Here is a 19,943-nt window from a genome sequence, read left to right as displayed (position 1 = left end):
CCAGAAGATAAAGGAAATACTGAAGGGAAGACATTTTGATGACATTCAGGACATCAAGGGTAATACAGCAACAACTCTGATGGCGATTCCAGAAAGAGTTCCAAAATTGCTTTGATAGGTGCTGGCGTTGGTGCATAGCTTCCCAAGGGAAGTACTTCGAAGGTGACCGTAGTGATATTCAGCAATGAGGTATGTAGCCCTTTTTTTTAGGATGAGTTCACCAACTTAATTGTCAGACCTCATGTATATCATGGAATGTTACTCAACAATAAAAAAAGGAAATCTTGCCATTTAATAGACTGATGGTTGTCAGAGGTGGCGGGTAGTGGGTTGGAGAAGTAGATGCAGGGGTCAAAAGCTACAAATTTTTAGGTATAAAATAAACTGAAATAATAAAACAATCCCCATGACTTTACGGGGATGTGATATGTAGCATGTTTGCTATAGTTAATAATATTTTATTGAATATTTGGAAGTTGCTAAAAGAGTAGATCTTAAGAGTTCTCATCATAAGAAAAGAAATTTTAGCTATGTGTGGTGATGGATGGTAACTAGACTTACTGTGGCAATCATTTTGCAATCTGTACAAATATTGAATCATAACATTGTACAACTAATATAATGTTATATTAGATCTCAATAAAAAAGAAAAATAACAGCTTTTACACTGTTTTCTATTCTCCACCCTCTTCGTATAGTTGCTGAAGTTAAGCTTGTAATTTCTCCTTCTTCTTCTTCTTCTTCTTCTTCTTCTTCTTCTTCTTCTTCTTCTTCCTCTTCCTCTTCCTCTTCCTCTTCCTCTTCTTCTTCTTCTTCTTCTTCTTCTTCTTCTGTGCTTCTATCTTTTTAATTCTGTTCACGGGAACCAAGAATATTCTTGATATCCTGTTTTCCAAGACAATGTACAAGCTTATTTCCTTTATTTATTTTCTCAAGGAGGTTACTGGATGACTGTATCCATCATCTGGGTGCTTGTTAAAAATGGAGATTCCTGGACTTTTCCATAATTCTTCTATAATATATCAATGTTTCTGGGAGGGTAGCCACAAATACTGAATGTACAGGAGATTCTTGTGCATACTGCATTCTGAGATACTTTGCAACCTACAACGAGCCTATTTTCTAGATGACAGAGAATGAAATAAGTACAGCAGTCCGCCATATTCCTTTGGGGATACCCTTTGGGGATCCCCAGATCCCCAGTGGATGCCTGACACCTGGGATAGTACCGAATCCTCTTGATACTATGGTTTTTTTCCTGTACATACCTACCTATGGTAAAGTTTCATTTATAAATTAGGCAAGTAAAAGCCTAACAATAATAATGGATAATAAAATAGAACAATTATGACAATACTGTAATAAAAGTTAAGTGAATATGGTCTCTCTCTCCTTCTCCCTCTCTCTCTCTGTCTTTCTCTCTCTCACACACACATAACCAAGAAGACTACTGAGTGACTAATGACGAGAAGCTTCTACAGCATCTACAGTGCGGAGACGTGGGACAAAGTGATAATTCAAGCCCCGAGTGGTTCAGAGCAGGACGGCTCGAGATTTCATCATGTCACTCAGAATGTCAAACAATTTAGGAGTTGTTTATATCCTGGATTTCCATTTAATATTGTCAGACTGTGGTTGATTGCAAGTGAGTGAAACCGAGAAGAGGGAAACTGTAGATCAGAGGGGATGACTGTAGTTAAGAGTATGAATAGGCATTATACAATCAAGTCCTTGCATTTTTCCTAAAAATCAGGACCTCTGATCACTTTGGAATGAGTCTAGGCCCAGCCCCTCTCACAGTAAAAAAGCCTTTCTTTAATTGAGAAAGTATGAAATGTAGGCAAGAGCTAGGCACACCAAGACCTGACTATAGCAGTGTCCTTTTATCCCTTCATTTACCTGGATTTTAGGCATCTCATATGTAAGGTGAGATAGTTAAGAAAAACAATCTCTAAATTCCCTTTGAGCAATAATAAATAATATATCACTCTTTTTCTCCAAGGAAGCATAAAGTTGAGTCAGAGGCTAAAATAGAAATGAACATACAAGTTCTCTTAAACAACAAATACTGAAGTTGTATGCCATTTTACAGCCAAGTTTCCTTCCTGTGTTTTTCTTTAAATAATGTAACAGTATTACACATCAGTGGGAAAGAAGAAAATATGGCTACACACACATCAAGTTGACTGCATCTCAGAAAATAATACTGAATGAAAAAAATCAACTTGCAGAAGAATTCAGACAGTGATCCCCTTTATATCAACTCAAAACATTCCATACTAAAGTACGGATTGAAGATATAAACATATACACCAAATTACAAAGAAAAGAAAGGGAATGAGAACCCAAAATCCAGGGTAGTGGTTCCCTCCAGGAAGGAGCATATGACATCATGGAGTGGCACCTGGGAGCCTTCCAAGGTGCCCTAAACACTCTATTTCTTATCGTGGGTGGAGTCTGCATGTTTGTCAAATTTATTGTGTTCATCATATCTTATACACATAATTATTCTTTGGTATCCATTCAGTGTTTAATAAAAACAATTTTTAAAAAGTCAAGAACATGCATATCTTATATAGAGCAAATTTTTCTCATGTGTTGTGTTTCCCCACTATTCCTTTACAGATTTCCATGTTTAAGTAAATAGACATTTTATGAGAAACATGAAACAGAACCTTGTACTTTGGTAGTTCTTCATATAAACACAAAATAGCATCAACAACACAAGGTAAGAGAACATCAACAAATATGTAACATACCTTTGCTTAAAGTAAACCAGAACTCTATAAACACGGCCTGTGTGAGGTATGCAGTTCTGCAAACAGAGACATGTGGTGCCAGATTTCCAAAGCATCGTGCTGTAGAGCTATCATTAGCTTCTTACTTTTCAATAACACAAATTCCTTTTGTTCACAAGTATTAAAAATGGAAGGATCTTGAGATTATAATGCTAAGCGAAACAAGTCAGACAGAAAAAGTCGGGAACCATATGACTTCACTGATATGTGGCATATAAAACTGAAAGCAACAAACGAACAAGACAAACAAAGAAAAACGCACAGACACAGACAACAGTTTAGTGGTGACCAGAGGGTAAGTGGGGAGGGGAATGGTAGATGAGGGTAAAGGATCAACTAAATGGTGATGGAAGGAGAACTGACTCTGGGTGGTGAACACACAGTGTGATATATACATGATGTATTATAGAATTGTACACTTGAAACCTATATTATTTTACTAACCAATGTCCCTCCAATAAATTTAATAAAGATTAAAAAAAAATAAGGATCACTCTTCCTTATCTCCTTGGTCACAAATGCAATAATTCCTTTTTAAATATTATTATCCAGGCACCACTAGCCTTCCAAACAACACCACGTTGTCTGACTGTTGATTTTGGATTTCTTGGCCACACTGTTGAACCCAGGAATCTCTCGCTAGTAGATAGATGACTTTTGTGGCTTTAGAAAATGTTAAATGAATCCTCATGCCCATTTACTGTAGTTGGCCAGGCTTCTCATCTCATAGGAGATAAAATATCTAGTGAGGTAGGGAACACAACAGGGAGGTCTAAGATTTTAGAACATAGGGACTTTACCCCAAGTCTAAATACTGTCAACAAAGGCCACTGTGTTCCCCACTATACAAACACACTCTACCTCACTCCTGCTTTCACCAAATCCTAGGCATGGTTCAGATCCTGGAGGTCATAGCCATGTGTGTGCATGTGTGTGTGTGTGTGTGTGTGTGTGTGTGTGTGTGTGAGAGAGAGAGAGAGAGAGAGAGAGAGAGAGAGAGAGAGAGAGAGAGATCTTCCTTAAGCACATATCTAACTTCTATCCCCCAGATTATATAAAAAGAAACTGATCTCATCTCTTATGTGAGTACCTAGTACAAAAATTTACTTCTCTGAAATTCAGTATATAATACCAGTCATAATTAAAAATATAGTTAGAAAAGAAATTATTCACTCAGTTGGTTTTGAGGCATGCACAATAAATTTTGGGGTCGGTCCTATTTGCGAATGTTGCAGGAATGCATTTAAAAGGCAAAATCAAGGTAGCTCACAACCATTTATCCTAGAAAATGCAAAAGAAAGCCATATTCTTTCATATATCTTGTTGCTATGGAAAGTTTCACAGTCTGGATATGCACTCTAAACTGTTTTCAAAAATGGAGCAGACCATGCAATAAAAGTGAACTTCATCGTTATTTTAACATTTAAAAGAGAGATAGCATTTGATCATAAAATTTATAGGATTTCTCTTCTATTAAGATGGAAAATAAGTGTCTCTATTTGTAATTTTTATAGAGGCAAGATCTCTTTTGTAGTTGTTCGAAAATAGAGTGATAAAACTGGATATAACATACAAGACACCTAAAAATGAATGCAGAGAGAGCCATACATAGCAGCTGAAGAGAGATGGCTGAAAAGATGTGCACAGCATACTGACGTTTGGAACCTCACGATTCGGTGAGTTATTATCAGATGCACATTTGTTCAAACTGAAATGAAAGCAGAGAAACATTTAAGTGTGTAGAGAACAAGACAATATCTTGTAGGAGCCCAACCTTCTGTACCAGTCAAATTAAAGGTCCGCGTGACAACATGATCAAAAGCAACTGACATTTCTAACATAAATAAGATCTGAAAATTTTGGTGGAACTGCTTATACTTCTATTCAGACTCCCTGAGAAAGACCCTATTAAGTCAAACTAAATTGTACCAAGTGCCTTAAAGAGGTTCCTGTCTGTTTTAATTTTCCTGACACGACTCACTGAGGCTTGGTCTAATAGTGATTGTATAGAACTATTAGAAATGCGTCTGATAGAAAAATGCAATTGCCAGGTACTGCTCTATTATTTTGATGCTACACAATAATTTCACGACTATTGTTACATAAAGAAATATATTGGCCTACCAGTTCAGCCTCTAATTAAGCAACAATGAAATTTTATACTGATGCTGGATTTAAAGGGAAGATTGTAAATGCATTCATCTTTAAACCTTACCTAATTATCATTCATGAACCATTGTAGACATAAAGAAATCCACTTTACAAATGGATTTAACAATGCAATACATTTTGTATTATTTTTCTGAAATCCTAATTCTAAATTGTTTTTTTTTTTAAGTATTGACCTTCCCTTTAAAAATATGGATTAGAATGACTTTATATGCAACTAAGACATTTTCAGGCACTTTTTTTTTTTGCATTGTTACAAAAATAGGTGCCAGAGAAATGTCAGTTCATTAGGAATTAGTTTTGATTTTGAAGTGATGAACCAATCAGAGAAACGCTGAGCAGGTAAAACATTAATCTAAAGGAGATAGGGAGTTCTTTTACAAACAGGTGACGGCTTCCAAATTAGCTAGAGAATCCATGAAAATAGCTAGTGAAACATAAGGAAACAAAGGATTGATCACAGCTATATCCCTTGATTCATGTGTGTCCATTTTAGGCATACGTAGTGTTTTCTTTCAATACCAGCTATTTTTACTTCCATCTTTATTCACCATATTTTCTGGCCCTGATCATCATAACCGTTCAACTGCCTGCAAATGCCCAAGTGATCTGTACCCACTTGTGTCGTCTTTCCTGACCATGCCTTCATTCCCAATACTGGTGGTTTTGATTCCTGTCCTAGTTGATCAAACCGTATTGCAACTCCCACTGGCCTCCAGTTATTACCCTCAAAATATTTCTTTGTGTCTACGCAATATATGAGGTCTGACAATTAAGTTCGTGAACTTGTTGCAATGATGTTGCTAACCTTTTTTTGATATCTGAGGGATTATTCATTATGAATTTGCACCAAGTGGAGAAACAGTTAACCAAGTTTACTATTTGGAAGTGCTGAAAAGGCTGTGTGAAAAATTAGACGACCTGAACTTTTGGCCAACAATTTATGGCTTTTGCATCACCACAATGCACAAGTTTACAGGGCACTGTCTGTGAGGGAGTTTTTAGCCAGTCAACAAAGAACTGTATGGGAACACCCTCCCTACTCACATGATCTGGCCCCCAATGACTTCTTTCTTTACCCAAAGATAAAGGAAATATTGAAAGGAAGACATTTTGATACATTCAGGGCATCAAGGGTAATACGGTGACAGCTCCGATGGCCATTCTAGAAAGAGTTCCAAAATTGCTTTGAAGGGTGGACATCAGCGCATAGCTTCCCAAGGGGAGTACTTCGAAGGTGACCATAGTGATATTCAGCAATGAGGTATGTAGCACTTTTTCTCGGATGAGTTCGCCAGTTCAATTGCCATCTCATACATCCAATTTTATAGGCTGTCATGAAATAAGTATCCTCCAGATCCTGGTAGGGACTTAACATACAGTATCACTTCACCAATAACATTGCTATAGGGTAGATATGTGTTCTCTCTCTCTCTCTCTCTCTCTCTCTCTCTCTCTCTCTCTCTCTCTTTTTCCATATTAAAAGTCAACACCCGGAAAAGAAAATGATTTGCCTAAATGTCTCATGGCTTCTAAGTGGCAGAGGCAGGATTTGAACCCAGGGCTCACTAACTTTGCAACAAGTACTGTATAGAGGCCTTACAGCAATTTGGTAGAGTTGTCAGCCCACAGCACCTAAGAAAACAAAGTGACCTGTACAAGGGCCATCTCAGGGGAAGGAAAGGGTGAGCTGCTAAGGGTAAGACGGATTAGCACCTTTGGAAGTGAGACCTGAGATATTTGAGAAGCTGGTGGTGATATCAGATGAATCTTATGAGGTATCTGAGTGGACAACAGGCTACGGATCAATGAAAAGCAAGACAGTGTTCAGGGCAGTGGTTCTCAACTGGGGGTGATTTTGCATTCCTCCCTCCTCCCACCCTGGGAACACGTGGCAATGTGTAGAGTCATTTTTGGTTGTCACAGCTTGGAGGGTGGGTGCTACTAGCATCTAGTGGTTCGAGGTTGAGGATACTGCTAAAAAGGACCTCACATCAAAGACTTATCTGGCCCCAAATGTCAATGGTGAGAAACACTGGGCTGTGGTGAATTGAACGTGTCAGAGTGGAGAACATTTCTCAGTCTGGTCCATTTTACTCCACTGACTTGTCTTTGTGGGGCCAACTGTTTTCACTTAATTATTTCCGATGAATTGGATCGAAATTATTTTAGAATGAATGAAACAAGTTTCTGCTTGTTTGTTTCTGATAGGCTGAGAGCTGATCTGCTGTTCTCTATAAATGCAAAGTAGTTACTAATCTCTTCTTTCAAGTGCTCTTTCACCTTAAGGACTTTGGAGTAACTACTAACAAAAATAGCTCCCTGCTTTGTCCGTGATGGACGGAGTAGCCTCACTCTTCCCATTGTTTTTAAACCAGAGGTAAAAAGGGCTTTTTCTACTGTTCTGTTTGTGTCAAATTCTCTAGCTATCTGGGATGCTCTTACAGCTGGTGACAGAGAACAGCTTCTCAGAATGTGATATCACACTCTCCAATCTTTAAGTGGAGGCACTCCCTCTTCGTTCTCTGTAGGTTTCTTTTCAAAACAGCATAATGAAATCATGCCTCTCCCTCCAAGATGGAATCTTAGCTATAGCAGCGTATTAGCAGCTCATATATTCATCAGAATGTTGTGTGTGGTTTTTTTTGAAGATAAGATTTCTTCTATGCCGAATATGAAAAGGCGTTTTCATGCTATCTCTCTGACTTATTCTGCCGTGCTTTTTCCCAGTGCCTGTCCACATTATTCACAGAAATATCTGCACTTCTTTCTTTTTAAATAGTGTGGCTTTTAAGCTGGGCAGACCCTGGCGGAAATGATCAGGGAGGATTTCATAGAAATATTGCTTTTCCAGCACCGTTTTAGTTCTTCCTCCTAACAGATTGAATGAGACCAGTGTTTATCCTCTCCCGGCTCCATAGCCCAAAGAATGTTTATGATCCTTCTTTATCAAAATCCCCTCCTCTGGAGAGCTTGAAAGATGAATCAGAAATAAAGGTTTTTGTTTTTTTCTTCCATTTCAACCCTTGATAGGCCATTTAGTGCTAAAGGATACAGATGATAATCTTGGGTAGAGAACACAGCAGAAGGACAGAGGGGACCAGTCCTTGGCTGCGATCCCCTCCCTCCCCACAGGCTGCTGCCTTCACGAAGCAGTCACTCAGCTGCATGTCCCTGGGGGCTTCAGTGTCCTCATGCCCTAGAAGTCATGTGAGGCGCCCCTCTGGCCTTCCTCATCTCTATACAAGGTACATGATGCTCCATGGATAACGGTGGGGATTAGTTTCAAGATTATCAGAAAGATCAGCTAGTTAATGACTATTTACCACGCGCTCACTTATAACCAGAGTAATGAGGCTCATACCCAGTTGTTCACGCCCAAAGGCTGAGGCCTGCTCCAGACCGCACCCAGTGTTATTGTCATCATAATTAAGTGCAAAAGGACAGAAGCCATGAACAATATTTTAAGGTTCTAAGAGGGAGAACACTGTACTCCTCAAAACTTTCTTATTTTGGGGTAATCCCATGAACTAAAACTGCTATGAGGGAACAAAAACCCACTCGTGAAGCAGTGTCTCATTTGCTTTCCTGTAGAATTCACCTCTCCCTGCATTGCCCTCCTACCCGCCTCTCCCCCAAAAGATTTGCTCTAATCTAAACAGGCACTCTCTCTACCTATGATGTTTCCTCTTTGCTTGATTTTTCTCTAGCTCTGTCTCCCCTTTGTTCTTCTGAGATTTATTGAGTACTGATTACACACTAGGCTTAAACATTCTAACAGTTCCAGAAAGTAGGTACTATTATTAGCTCTCATTGCACAGATAACAGACTGTGATGTAGCAACTCGCCCTGGGCCAGACAGGGAGTAAGTGCAGACACTCAATTTTGAACCCCTAGCGTTTAACTTCAGATTCAATTGTGTCTATGCTATCTGCTTATTTGACCGAACCAGAGAAATGAATCAGTATTTGATAAACATCTTGCTCTCTGAACCCTCCTGCTCATGATTGCTATGGGGACCTAGAAATAGCATAAGCCATGTCCCTACCCTCACAGGTTGTTAAAGATCACCCTACTAATGGATAATTCTTTGTTGTTTAGTGAAAAGAACTGAGGCCTGGCTGAGAGTAATGAGTCATGAAACTGGAATCAAAATCAAAATTTAGGAAAAATATTGAGTTGTTTTCAAAAACAAAGTGCAACATAAATGAATTCGTTATAAACTCATACTTAACATTACGTAAAAGACACACAGAGGCTCGTGACGGGAGCCTAGCTTCCTTGCCATTCCCTTTGAGGGGATGGCAGAGAGAGAGAGGCTTGAAGTAGCCTTTCTTTTCTACTTCCCAAGATGCCTTTCCAGTGGTTTCAATGTTTTATTTTCTGGGAATTCAGGGGGACCCTGGGTTACTGTCTATTGCTTCTTACACATGTTTTCCCATGATGCTTAAGTGAAGTGACTTTTTTTTTTTTTTGCTTCTTTAGTTCTTGGATAAACTTTCATTTTCCTTAGAGAAAATTGAAGGCTCCTGTTACTAAAAATAAGAGAGATGAATCGATATTTAAATGTATTAAATAAAAACATTATCCTTGGCTGAGTGTGAGAATAGCAAAACATAAAAAATGCCATTATAATATATTCCACTTCTCTTAATTTGACACTAAGCTGATTGCTTTCCTTTATACACAGTCAACATCAGCTCACCAGAAGGTTGGTAGTTAAAAAACAAGCTGTTAAATATTAAAGCTGTATCTATGTAATTGAATGTTTTGGATATGGCTGTGTTCTAAATATATGCTATTAAAATACTGTTCTACAAAGATATTTAATTACTGACATCTAATCATGTTACTGCTGTTTCTTTAACCATGCAAAAATATGAAGTGCTGGAAAGAAAACAGTTTCATTTTCAACAGCAGCATTTGTTAATCTCAGCAATAAAACCAAACTCAAATCTCCAAATGAAATCATCCCATTTTTAACGACAGCACTTCTGGGTTTGGTAGTCCTTGTGTAATGCTAAGAAAGATGACTATACTTACCGAGTTAAAATATTCCCACAAATAATGCATGCAATAAAAGTTAATTAGGTTCATTTATTACATCAAAATAAAATCTGAACTATGAAACTCACAAGGAGAATTTCATAGTCAACTATAGAGCCTTATTATAGATGTTTATGACCATAACATTTTTAATACCATAGACAGTTTGGGAAGACGTTAATGAGACAATTAGATAATAATAATATCTTTCACTTGTATAGTGTTTGCACAAATTCACAAAGATGACCTCATTTTATTAAAACAGCAGTGCTATGGATTAGTTAGGCACGGAAGATATTGTTGTAATTTTACATATGGGGAAATCGAGGCCACAGAAATGCATGTGACTTTTAGCTCATATGACAAGTGGCAAAACTGGAATTATTACTCAAGGTTCTTAATGTCAATTCCTGAGAATTAGAAACTAGGTTCAATGTTAGTAGTTCTATAATAGTGGTTTCTGATGTTCCATCTTACAGTTTCTTAAAATGAAAGGGATATCGTTTAAAATGCTGTGGCAAAAATGACTTGACCAATCAATATTTTCTCTCAAACTAAACACGATGAAAGTTCTAACTTCATGCAAACACCATAGATAGTGGCTTTGTTTTTTTGTTTGTTTGTTTTTTAAACTACAAAGCCATCTTTGTTGAAAGGTAATACTTCAGAAACAAAATTTACTTCCTGACTTTTGTGCTTTTCCTCATTTCATTTCCTATTACAAATAGGTTAATTTCTATCAAAGAGAACTGAGTGACTTTCGCCTTAATGTCTGTGAATGCATTCAGAAAAGGCAAGTAGGAAGTAGAAATGATGCATCTTGAATCCTGGAATAATTATCTAAGGGCACCTTAGAAATAATTTTCTGTTGAGCACTGACAAGACGATTCAGTCCATATTCATAAAGAAGGAGTTAGGAAATTTGACATTTGATCATTTCTTAGGAAATTAGATACACCCCTAGCTTATCTCAGCTCTCTTAAGATACCCAAAATAATTCAATTAACCACCTTTATCATTTCATGGCTGGATTAGAATATTAGCCTACTCAGCTGAATAGTTGGTGTTCAACTGCCACGATGGTTGACTATGTGAATTCAGCTTTCTGACTATGTGAATTCAGAATGATTTAATCCTACCTGCCTGGATCAAAATTCTGATTTAATCTTCCTCACTTTCTAGACAAGGAGTCAGCAAATGTTTTATGTGAAGGGCCAAATAGTGACTATTTTAGGCTTGCAATATTCACTATTATATTCACTATTCACTTGCAATAGTCTCTATTGCAACTATTTAACTTTGCCACTAACTCACAAAAGCCGCTAATAGGTAAAGACATGGACACAGCTGTATCCCAATAAAATTTTATTTGCAAAAACAGGTGGCCACGGCTGTAGTTTGCTGACTCCTGATCTAGACCAGTTGTGTTTTGTCGTTCTGTGATTATCTACGAAACATTATGCCAACATGCTGAATTTATTGCGTTTTTCCAACCATTTGTTTTGGTGTCCATGTAGATGTGAAACTCATTTATTCTATTTTATAGTCAAATAATAGTGTTATAGTTAAATGGCTCTTACTAATTTTTGTTTGTTTTTCTTAGTTTCTTTTCCATAAGCATCCAGTTTGATTTACTGAACAAATGCTAAGTAACAAACAAAATTCCAGGCACTGGAGAAACAATTTAAAGACCCAGGGTACCTCCCGTGAGAGACAATAGCCAGTCAGGGTGACCTTTATAAATAAAATGTACCCAAATGTTATGCAGCTAACATGGGCATTTGACACAGGAGAGTAGTGCTTCAAACTGAGATGTGGTAGACAGAATAATACCCGCACCCCCAAAGAGGTGTCTGTCCTAATCCCCAGAATCTGTGAGTGTGTTACTTTATATGCAAAAGGGACTTTGCAGAGGGGAATAATTGAAGGATCTTGAGATCCGGAGAGTAGCCTGGATTACCCAGGTGGGCCCAATGTAATTAGAAAGGTCCTAATGAGGGAAAGAGGAAGTCAGAAGAGTCAGTGAAAGGAGGGAGACGTGAGCACAAATCAAGAGTGGTTTGAGGGAGGGGCCAAGTGCCGGGAAATGCAAGCAACCTCCGGAAGGTGGAGACAACTGGGAATGGGTTTTCCTCTGTCACCTGGCCTCCAGAAGGAATGCCATCCTGCTGGAACCTGGATTTTAGGACGTCAGACCACCAGAACTGTAAGACAATAAAGTTTTTGTTGTTGTGGCCACAGTAGGAAACTAACGGTGGGGAAGAGTTTATTTCTCTGAGGTGGAGTAGGGTGCAGAAAAGATCATGGGAGGTGGTTTCTGAGCTGTGTTTTGGAAGATAAGTCAGCGTTCTGGAAGCAGGAAAGGGTTGGAGACGCAAAGACTGTTCCTGAAAGTGTAAGAACAGACTCGGAGGCCAAAAAGAGCTTGTTGTGTTTGGGCAGTTCTGAGAAATTTGCTAATTCAGCGTCGAGGTTATGTTCCGGCAGGGCTGTAGAGAATGAAGTAGGATGTGTGTGGAGGAGAAGGGGGTCATTTATAAGCTATTATGGCGGTAAAGTGCTACCTCCTTCTTTCACGTGCCCCAAAGCCCTCAATGTCATGGCTGGAAGAAAGGGGATCAGCCCAGCACCTCTACTCACTGTCACTGAAATTTGGTAACTAGAGGCCTCTGCTGTGTCCCTCAGTGTTCCCATCTTGGCTGTCTCTCTAGTGCATGGTGTTACCACAGACTCAAAGGGTCCGCTTGCCCGCGCGCATCCAAGCCAAACAAACCATGAACAAGAGATTGTAGCAAAGGAAGTAAAGGTTTATTTAAGGAGTTGGTACCAAGCCGGGACACAGAGATGAGCTAGTGCTATCAAAATCCTGGCTCCCGGATGGCCTCTAGTGGCCAGGTCAATCACACAAGGGAACAATCAATAATCATGGTTACTAGGGGAGCTGGGGTCGTGGGCTCTACTGATTGGTTGGGGCTAAGACTGGAAGAAATTGATCATGGTTCCAGGTCCTGGTGTCAGTCATAGCATTGTTCTACCCGGTTTCCAGGGGATGTGCATGGAGCTGTTCTGCTTTCCTAAGTCCAGAGCTAAAACATAACAGGAGGCCGTGATATTATCTTTGACTAAAACCTTATTCTAGTTGGAGGCTTGGTTATTGTATCTTGGTCATGGTTGATAGACCTGAAGCTTTATTTTTAAGTGAGTTTGACGCTGACCAGAACCTAATGTCCTAAGGGCTTAATGATTAAAGGGAGTGGACATATGGTATTAGTGCAGGTAGAAAAAGCTGGTTGGAAGAATGCAAGTGAGTCATGGTTCTATCAGGCTAAACAAAGATAGTTGGATTAAAGCAGAATGCATGCTAAAGAAAGGAAGTTCGTGTGTAGTTATAATGGGAGAGAAATGTTGCAAAATGTATATTCTGAGCTTAGTGTTTATTGACAAAACTTTTTTGGACTGGAAAATAAACTCCTTTTAAAGAGCCTCCCCTAAAAGAAAGATGGCCAGGTGGCAGGAGAATGCGTGCACGCTGAACTGCCACTACTGCTTTGCTCAGAGCAGATCGCTGCCCCTTAGGCAGAAAACGTAAAAAGGTTTGGTGGTTTTAATTAACTGCATTGGCAGGTATTTACAGGTACAACTTATTAGCTTTGCTTTGTTGCGCTTCATAGATGTTGCATGTTTTACAAATAGAAGGCAAGACCCTACATCAGCAAAAAAGAGTACGACCCACTTGATTGCAAGACTTGCCTTATTGAGGTGGTCTGGAACCAAACCAGCAATATATTTGACGTATGCCTATACTAAAAATAACCACGTATCTTACACTGTGTTCATGTATGACATATGTGTATACCCTGCCAAGAAAAAAAAAGGCAGTCTGGAGTTTTGGTCATGTGTGTAGAGATAAGTTTATTTTTAGAGAAAGATACCTCTCTGATCATTGATTATTTCTGCATCTGTCATGAAAGATGTATTCAGGTCTAATTGACCATTTGAGAAATGACTTTTCCCTGATTATACTACTTAAGAAATGAAAGAGTATTTGAACTTTCGCATTTCAAATCAGGGACCTGGTCCCAGGAAAACATTTTTAAGTGGGAACAGCTCTGATTTAGGCAGATATCATCAATATAGGAGGATGAAGAAAAAGATAATTTGTGTTTAACTCGGGTATATGCTCACTTTTCCTTCCTAAAGCTGGAGTTATGCTTCCCAAATTTTAGATCAGGGTGAGGTATGGGAGGATAAGCTTCTTGAAGGCAAGAATTGTATCTTTGTTGCATCTTCCACAATTTCTTTCCTTTTTCTTTTTCTTTCTTTCGTTTTTTCAATCAGCATCCAAAAGCTTATTAATCACAAGGCATGCTCTGGGGTTTTTGTAGCCGTGGCTGGCCCTACGGCCTCTGGCGCACTCGAAATTCCGGCCCTTGGAGCGCACGTAGGGTTTGGTGTCATTGTGTGGGGTTCCAGGAGCCTTGCGGAAATGCCTGTACACCTCTCGGCCCTTGTGAGGACCAGAGAGAAGGACAGTGCCACAGCCCTTGGGGAGTCCAGGGTAGGCTGTCGAAGGTGAGGATCTTCCCCTGGGTTTGAGGTTGCCGCTCCAGGCACGGCTGCTCACATGAAGGGCATGCACCTTCAGTTTGGGACCCTCCTGTACATGCACGTCATCCGTTAGAGTCCCTACAACCAAAGTAGTTTTGCCCTCCCGGCCAGGAAGCTTCATCTTCCGGATCATGCGGGAAAGGAACAAAGGTGGCCAGTTGGTGTGACTCATGAACAATCTCTTTATCACCACCTGGTTGAAGGTGAAGTTGGTTCCTCTGGCCAGAAACCTGTATAGCTTGACCAACAGCCTTAGGTAGACGTCCTGGCTGTTGGACAACTTGCACCGAACCTTTCGGTTTTTGTTGTGACAGATGTCACCTCCCATGATGGCACCCACCTGCTCCATCAGGTCCAGAAAGGCGCAATTTCTAATACAGTATCTTATACACTTGAGGTGTTTAAGACAATGAATGAGTGAAGAAGTGAATTAATAAAGAATGAGTGGATTTCTCTACTTTATGCTGGGAGAGTTGGAGTGAAAACAAGAATAGAAATATCAATAGCATGTTACCTCTCTTGCTTACTGCCCTATTTTCTTTTCCAAATTATCTTGTTGAATTGGACTTCTTTTTCCACTTGTCTACTTCCCTGTTAGAAGACTAGCATTCTCTTTTCTAGAGACTGGTGAAAAAAAGACCATGAGGTTCACACGAGGTTCATAGGGCTTTAAACAAGAATTCAGTCCAACCCTAGCAAACTATTGAAATTCTGATCTCTTTCCCCATACATGTCTGTGCTGTACTGGAGGATATCATATTGCTAAACTTGTAATAAGAGTCAGTCATTCTGATAAATATAAATTATTTATCACTTACTTCCCATTTTATGGCCTTGATGGTATTTAGAATTATATTACCCAGTATCATAATGCTCCCTTTCCCACTTCTCATGCTATTGAGCCCTTCTGATAAAGGGACAGGTTGGCAAATGCAGCATAAGAGTGACAGGCTTTCAAACAGATAGATGACGTGATTGTATAGTTTAATCCCAGCCACTTACTGCATAGAAGCCTTTATGAAGGAGAAAATCACATTAGCTATTTTTCCCTTTCAAGGATCGAAGCAAAGGAACATTAGTCTTCTATGATTGAGGTATTGGTTTGATTGGTTGGCAAGAATGCAGCACCCTTCACCAACGTGGCATATGTAGCATGAGCTATGTGGGTTGTTAGTCTCCCATAACAGCTTGGTAAAAAGCTCTCAGATAGTTCAAATCGGGCACTGTCTGGGAAGAGGTCCCCTGGCAGCTAGCTGAGCATCTAATTCCAGGGGGAGAAATATGAGTGTTCTAGGAGACTAGAGATCAATGTAGAGTGGCTTGCTGAGGTTGTTAACTTCAACACCCTCACAGTTGACCTTCACAGCCCAACAGCTAGATTCCTGGAGGTGAACAGAATTGCACAGAAACCAGAAAGAAAAGCAAAAAGAAAGTAGAGGGGTTATCTGATTCTGTAAGACTTAGAGCGAAAGCCATTCACTGCCAAAGGTGCCTGAAAAGACAGTGAATGAAAAGACAGTCTACCTTAGAAGACGCGAAAGCAAACAGAAACAAAACTGGAACTGGAATTTCACCAAGTGTTTGAAGTTCTCCTAAAGCAAGGTCAACAGAGCCAGGGTTCAAGAAGATCATTGAGTCAGAGATAGGAAATAGCAGCTAAAAGAGGTCGGCAGCTGAATATGTAATTCAGGTGGACACTACAATCGGGAACAGGAAAGACGTTCACACTGTTAGAACCAAGAGAGATACATTAATTAGAGAGGAGGTTGTGGCCACAAGACAAGAAAAATGAAATAATCAATATATCAAGGGGAACTTGTTTGCAGTGATGGATGTAACATCTGGTAGGTGGTGACCTCCTGTAAAGAAACCAATATTGATAGAGTCAGAGAGTCATTTGGGGATATTTAAAAAGGGGGTAGGGCCAGAAAACGTGCCCTCTCTAAATGAGTAGACTGCAGTGCTTTGGAGAAGTCAGTGAAATCTTATCATGGGATAGATTACATTGATAAGCAATCTTGGGATTTATTTAGACTGAAACGTATTTGTTCAAATTAGTCCTTCTTGGCACAATTGTGCTTCCGTTTCACTTCCATTTATTTTATTCTGCATTCTCATAGCAGGAGGAAATGACCAAATCCCCTGGCATAACTGTTTCTTAATAGAGTAGAAGCTCTATGAGGGCAGGGGTTGGGGTTGGATTTGTTTTTCTGCTGTACCTCTAATGCTTAGAATAGGGTCTGGCACTTAGTATGCGCTCCATATACATTTATTGAACGTCTATGTTCCCCTTTTGTTTTTAATTCCCACTCCTAGGCGCTTTCAGCTCACTCTGTTCAACTTGCTGCTAAAACCTTTAGCTAGGTAAGATAAAAGAAATCACAGAAACCCTACTATGGAGTTTAAAGCACCTCATATCTGTCCATTCCCATCTCCAAAGAATATCATTAGAGAAAATCCATTTTGCAGCAGTTCTGACTGTGTCATCATTTCATTTGCGCTTGATTCCCTTCACAACAGGGAGCTCACTTCCATACAGGATTTTTCCCTTGTATCTTTGAAGATATTTAGTTGTTTCATTGTTGTTGTTTTTACAGTTAATATGTCTTGTTACAACGATCACAAACTCATGGTCTTGTCTAGCACCAACTGAATAAGTTTACGGACAATCCATGTTTTGAAGAAAGACAAGGCTTTGTTTCCCCCAAGCTATCGTATGGCCTATATACAGAGGGTGTCAAAACAAAAATGTATACACACTTTAAGAAAGGAAAAAACTATTAAAATTGTAATACTCAATATATACCGGTAACAAAAGATGAATATAAGTCACATTTGACTTCTGCAATTACAAGAGGTGCTCAAAATGGTTACCATCAGCGTCCAGACACTTCTGATTACGGCGAACTGCTGCTTGAGCAACGTTGACCAAAGTGTCCACTTGTGTACATTTTTTGTCACCCCAGGCATTAATTTATAGACTCCTCACCACCTTAGCAATTCCTTTTTGGCTACATGGAAATTTGAGCCTGTATCTTCTTAAAATCATGCTCAGAAATGAATGTGTTCCAAAAAAATATAGTTCAAATAGCACAAAATAGAGTAGAACTGTTCTCTTCCAAGAACTGAACAACAAAACAAAACAAAACAAAAAACATGCACATACTAAGAAGAGCAGTAACAGTATTAACTGTGTTTTACTATTGGCTCAAACAAACCTTGTATCCATGACACTCTCCTGAAACAGTCCTGGTTTTCTTTTCTTTCCACTTACGCTCATCAATTCCATGATCTTACTTGTTTTTGGTTCTTGTTTCAATCTGTTGGAATTACTTTGCAGCTTAATCATACTTTCTGGGCATTTATTCCTTCCATGTTTTGCATCATCTGCATATTTGTAAGCATGCTTCAAATGTCTTTGTTCCGATTATTGGCAACAAGGTTGAATGTGTCAGAACAAAAGAGTGAGCATTTTGTATTTCTAACAGAAACCTTGTTTCAGGCTTTCGTGGCTGGTAATCCACCTTCTTCAGGAGGATTGTGTCCCTCCGTTCAATAGATCCACATTTCAGCTAACATTAAACCATCTTATCCGCAGTATATAAAGAGATACCTGACCTTGCTGAAATTGTGATACGGGCCTGAATGGCAAGCTATTTATCTACAATTGTGATAGACCTATTGAGAAGGAAACTGTACAAACCAGACGCTTGTCTCTTACCATGGAAGAGAAGGGTAGTACTGGCAGTAGAAACTTGGTCGTCTTCTGAGCCAGGCAGGAACGTATATGGAATCCTAAAAAATATCTGATCAGTTGTTTATTTCAGGTTCAATCTGTAAGCAGGGGTTCTTAAAGTAACGGATTCAGAATCACCTGGGTGGGGCAGCATATTAAAAAAAAAAAAGCAGAATCCTGGACTCCATGTCCAGAGGGTGATTTAATGGGCTAGGCCAGGCCAAGGAGGTTCTGTTTTCATCGAGGTTCTTTAGGTGGTTCTGATGTGGACGGATGACAGAAACATGTGGATAAATAGTCATACTGAGTGTGTAAGGAAAGCATCAGTGTTGGTTCTTGTTCATTCGCTCCCCACTCCCTCCATGATGAGACCTTCCCCCTGCCACCTTTGCAGACGGCTCCTTGCCCTTGACTTTCATGTTTATTCCTCAACATTGATGTTGACCCGTCCTGTGATTCGGTCACTTGCAGCCTAACTTCCTAACATACCCAAGTATAGTTACACATTGGATATTAAGGCTGAAACCAAATATGTTGCTAGCAGCTTACTCAGGCCTCTTACCAGCTTCCAGGTAACAGATTTTAGGATGGGTTACACTTTATATAACTTGTAAGCAGTGTCATTAGGTGGTCGACTTCTCTGCATTTACTTAATGCGAGTTCCAAGATAAGGCCTGTGAGCCTGGTGACAATATATAATACCATTTATTCAATGATTGCTACGGGCTCATTATCTTCTATTTATTATCCTGTTCAATTGTCATGCAAGAGTAGATGCAGGATTTATGAGGCCAATCTGGATTTTATTCCAGTTGGGAAACTAGGCTTAAGGAAAGGAAGAAAAAGTACAAATACAGAATCAGGTACAGGGTCTTAAAGAGATCAGGCAGGTGAGCAGTCTTGGAGGTTAAGCTTCGTTACTTTCACTGTGAATCCACCCGGGCCTTCAATGATGCTAAGACATAGGCGCATGTATAACCCGTGGCACAACTGAAAACACTGACACTTAGCAAGTCTGAGCACCTTGCTTGGGGTCACTCAGCCAAATCTGGGAGCAGTGGGACTAGAACCCAGACGCTTCACTCACAGGCTACACTCCCTCACGTCACCAGCCACCATGGACCTCTTCACATGAAAAGTGCCCGAGGCTCCCAGCTGCCCTGGACTTTGGTGGCATCTTGTTTTAGGATGTTCCCGCGCACCCTGAACTGGGGACAAGGAAGGATGAAGACATTTGAAGTGAGAAAAAGTACCAAGTGGACTAGAAAGACAGGGCTCTGGGGTGAGGTTTACAGGTGGTGTGTTCTGCCTCCATCCCTCTCGCCAATTTCTCCAAAGATTCACAAAATGATGGGTCTGAGGAATTAAAAACAACTTTCTTTTATTTGCGTTTTGACTTCGTGAAAGAGTTATAGAACTAAGTTAGAATCTTATTAAGAATATTTAACATAAAATCTTGACAGAAAGATTGTTAGTGAATGGAAGCGATTGGTAACTCAAAGTTTTTGAGAAACTGACATGCCAAGCATGTAGTCCGCAAAGCGAACCCATGGCATAGACTCACACATCTCAGTTTCTTCAACAGA

At 39.6% G+C, this 19,943-nt stretch overlaps 1 protein-coding gene across 1 annotated transcript; it reads right to left on the bottom strand.

Moving 5' to 3' along the window:
* Window positions 1-14,343: 14,343 nt before the first annotated feature.
* On the bottom strand, window positions 14,344-14,949 carry LOC117019111 (60S ribosomal protein L18-like). Its single transcript, XM_033100520.1, has one exon. The coding sequence runs from the start codon at window positions 14,947-14,949 to the stop codon at window positions 14,344-14,346; it is 606 nt and encodes a 201-aa protein (XP_032956411.1).
* Window positions 14,950-19,943: the final 4,994 nt, after the last annotated feature.

The sequence above is a fragment of the Rhinolophus ferrumequinum genome (assembly GCF_004115265.2).
Source record: "Rhinolophus ferrumequinum isolate MPI-CBG mRhiFer1 chromosome 5 unlocalized genomic scaffold, mRhiFer1_v1.p scaffold_110_arrow_ctg1, whole genome shotgun sequence".
Classification (NCBI taxonomy): domain Eukaryota; kingdom Metazoa; phylum Chordata; class Mammalia; order Chiroptera; family Rhinolophidae; genus Rhinolophus; species Rhinolophus ferrumequinum.
This window is presented reverse-complemented; position numbering and strand designations above follow the sequence as displayed.

Coding starts and splice junctions, on each gene's coding strand:
- LOC117019111 (XM_033100520.1), bottom strand. CDS start 14,949: ATGGGAGGTGACATCTGTCACAACAAAAACCGAAAGGTTCGGTGCAAG.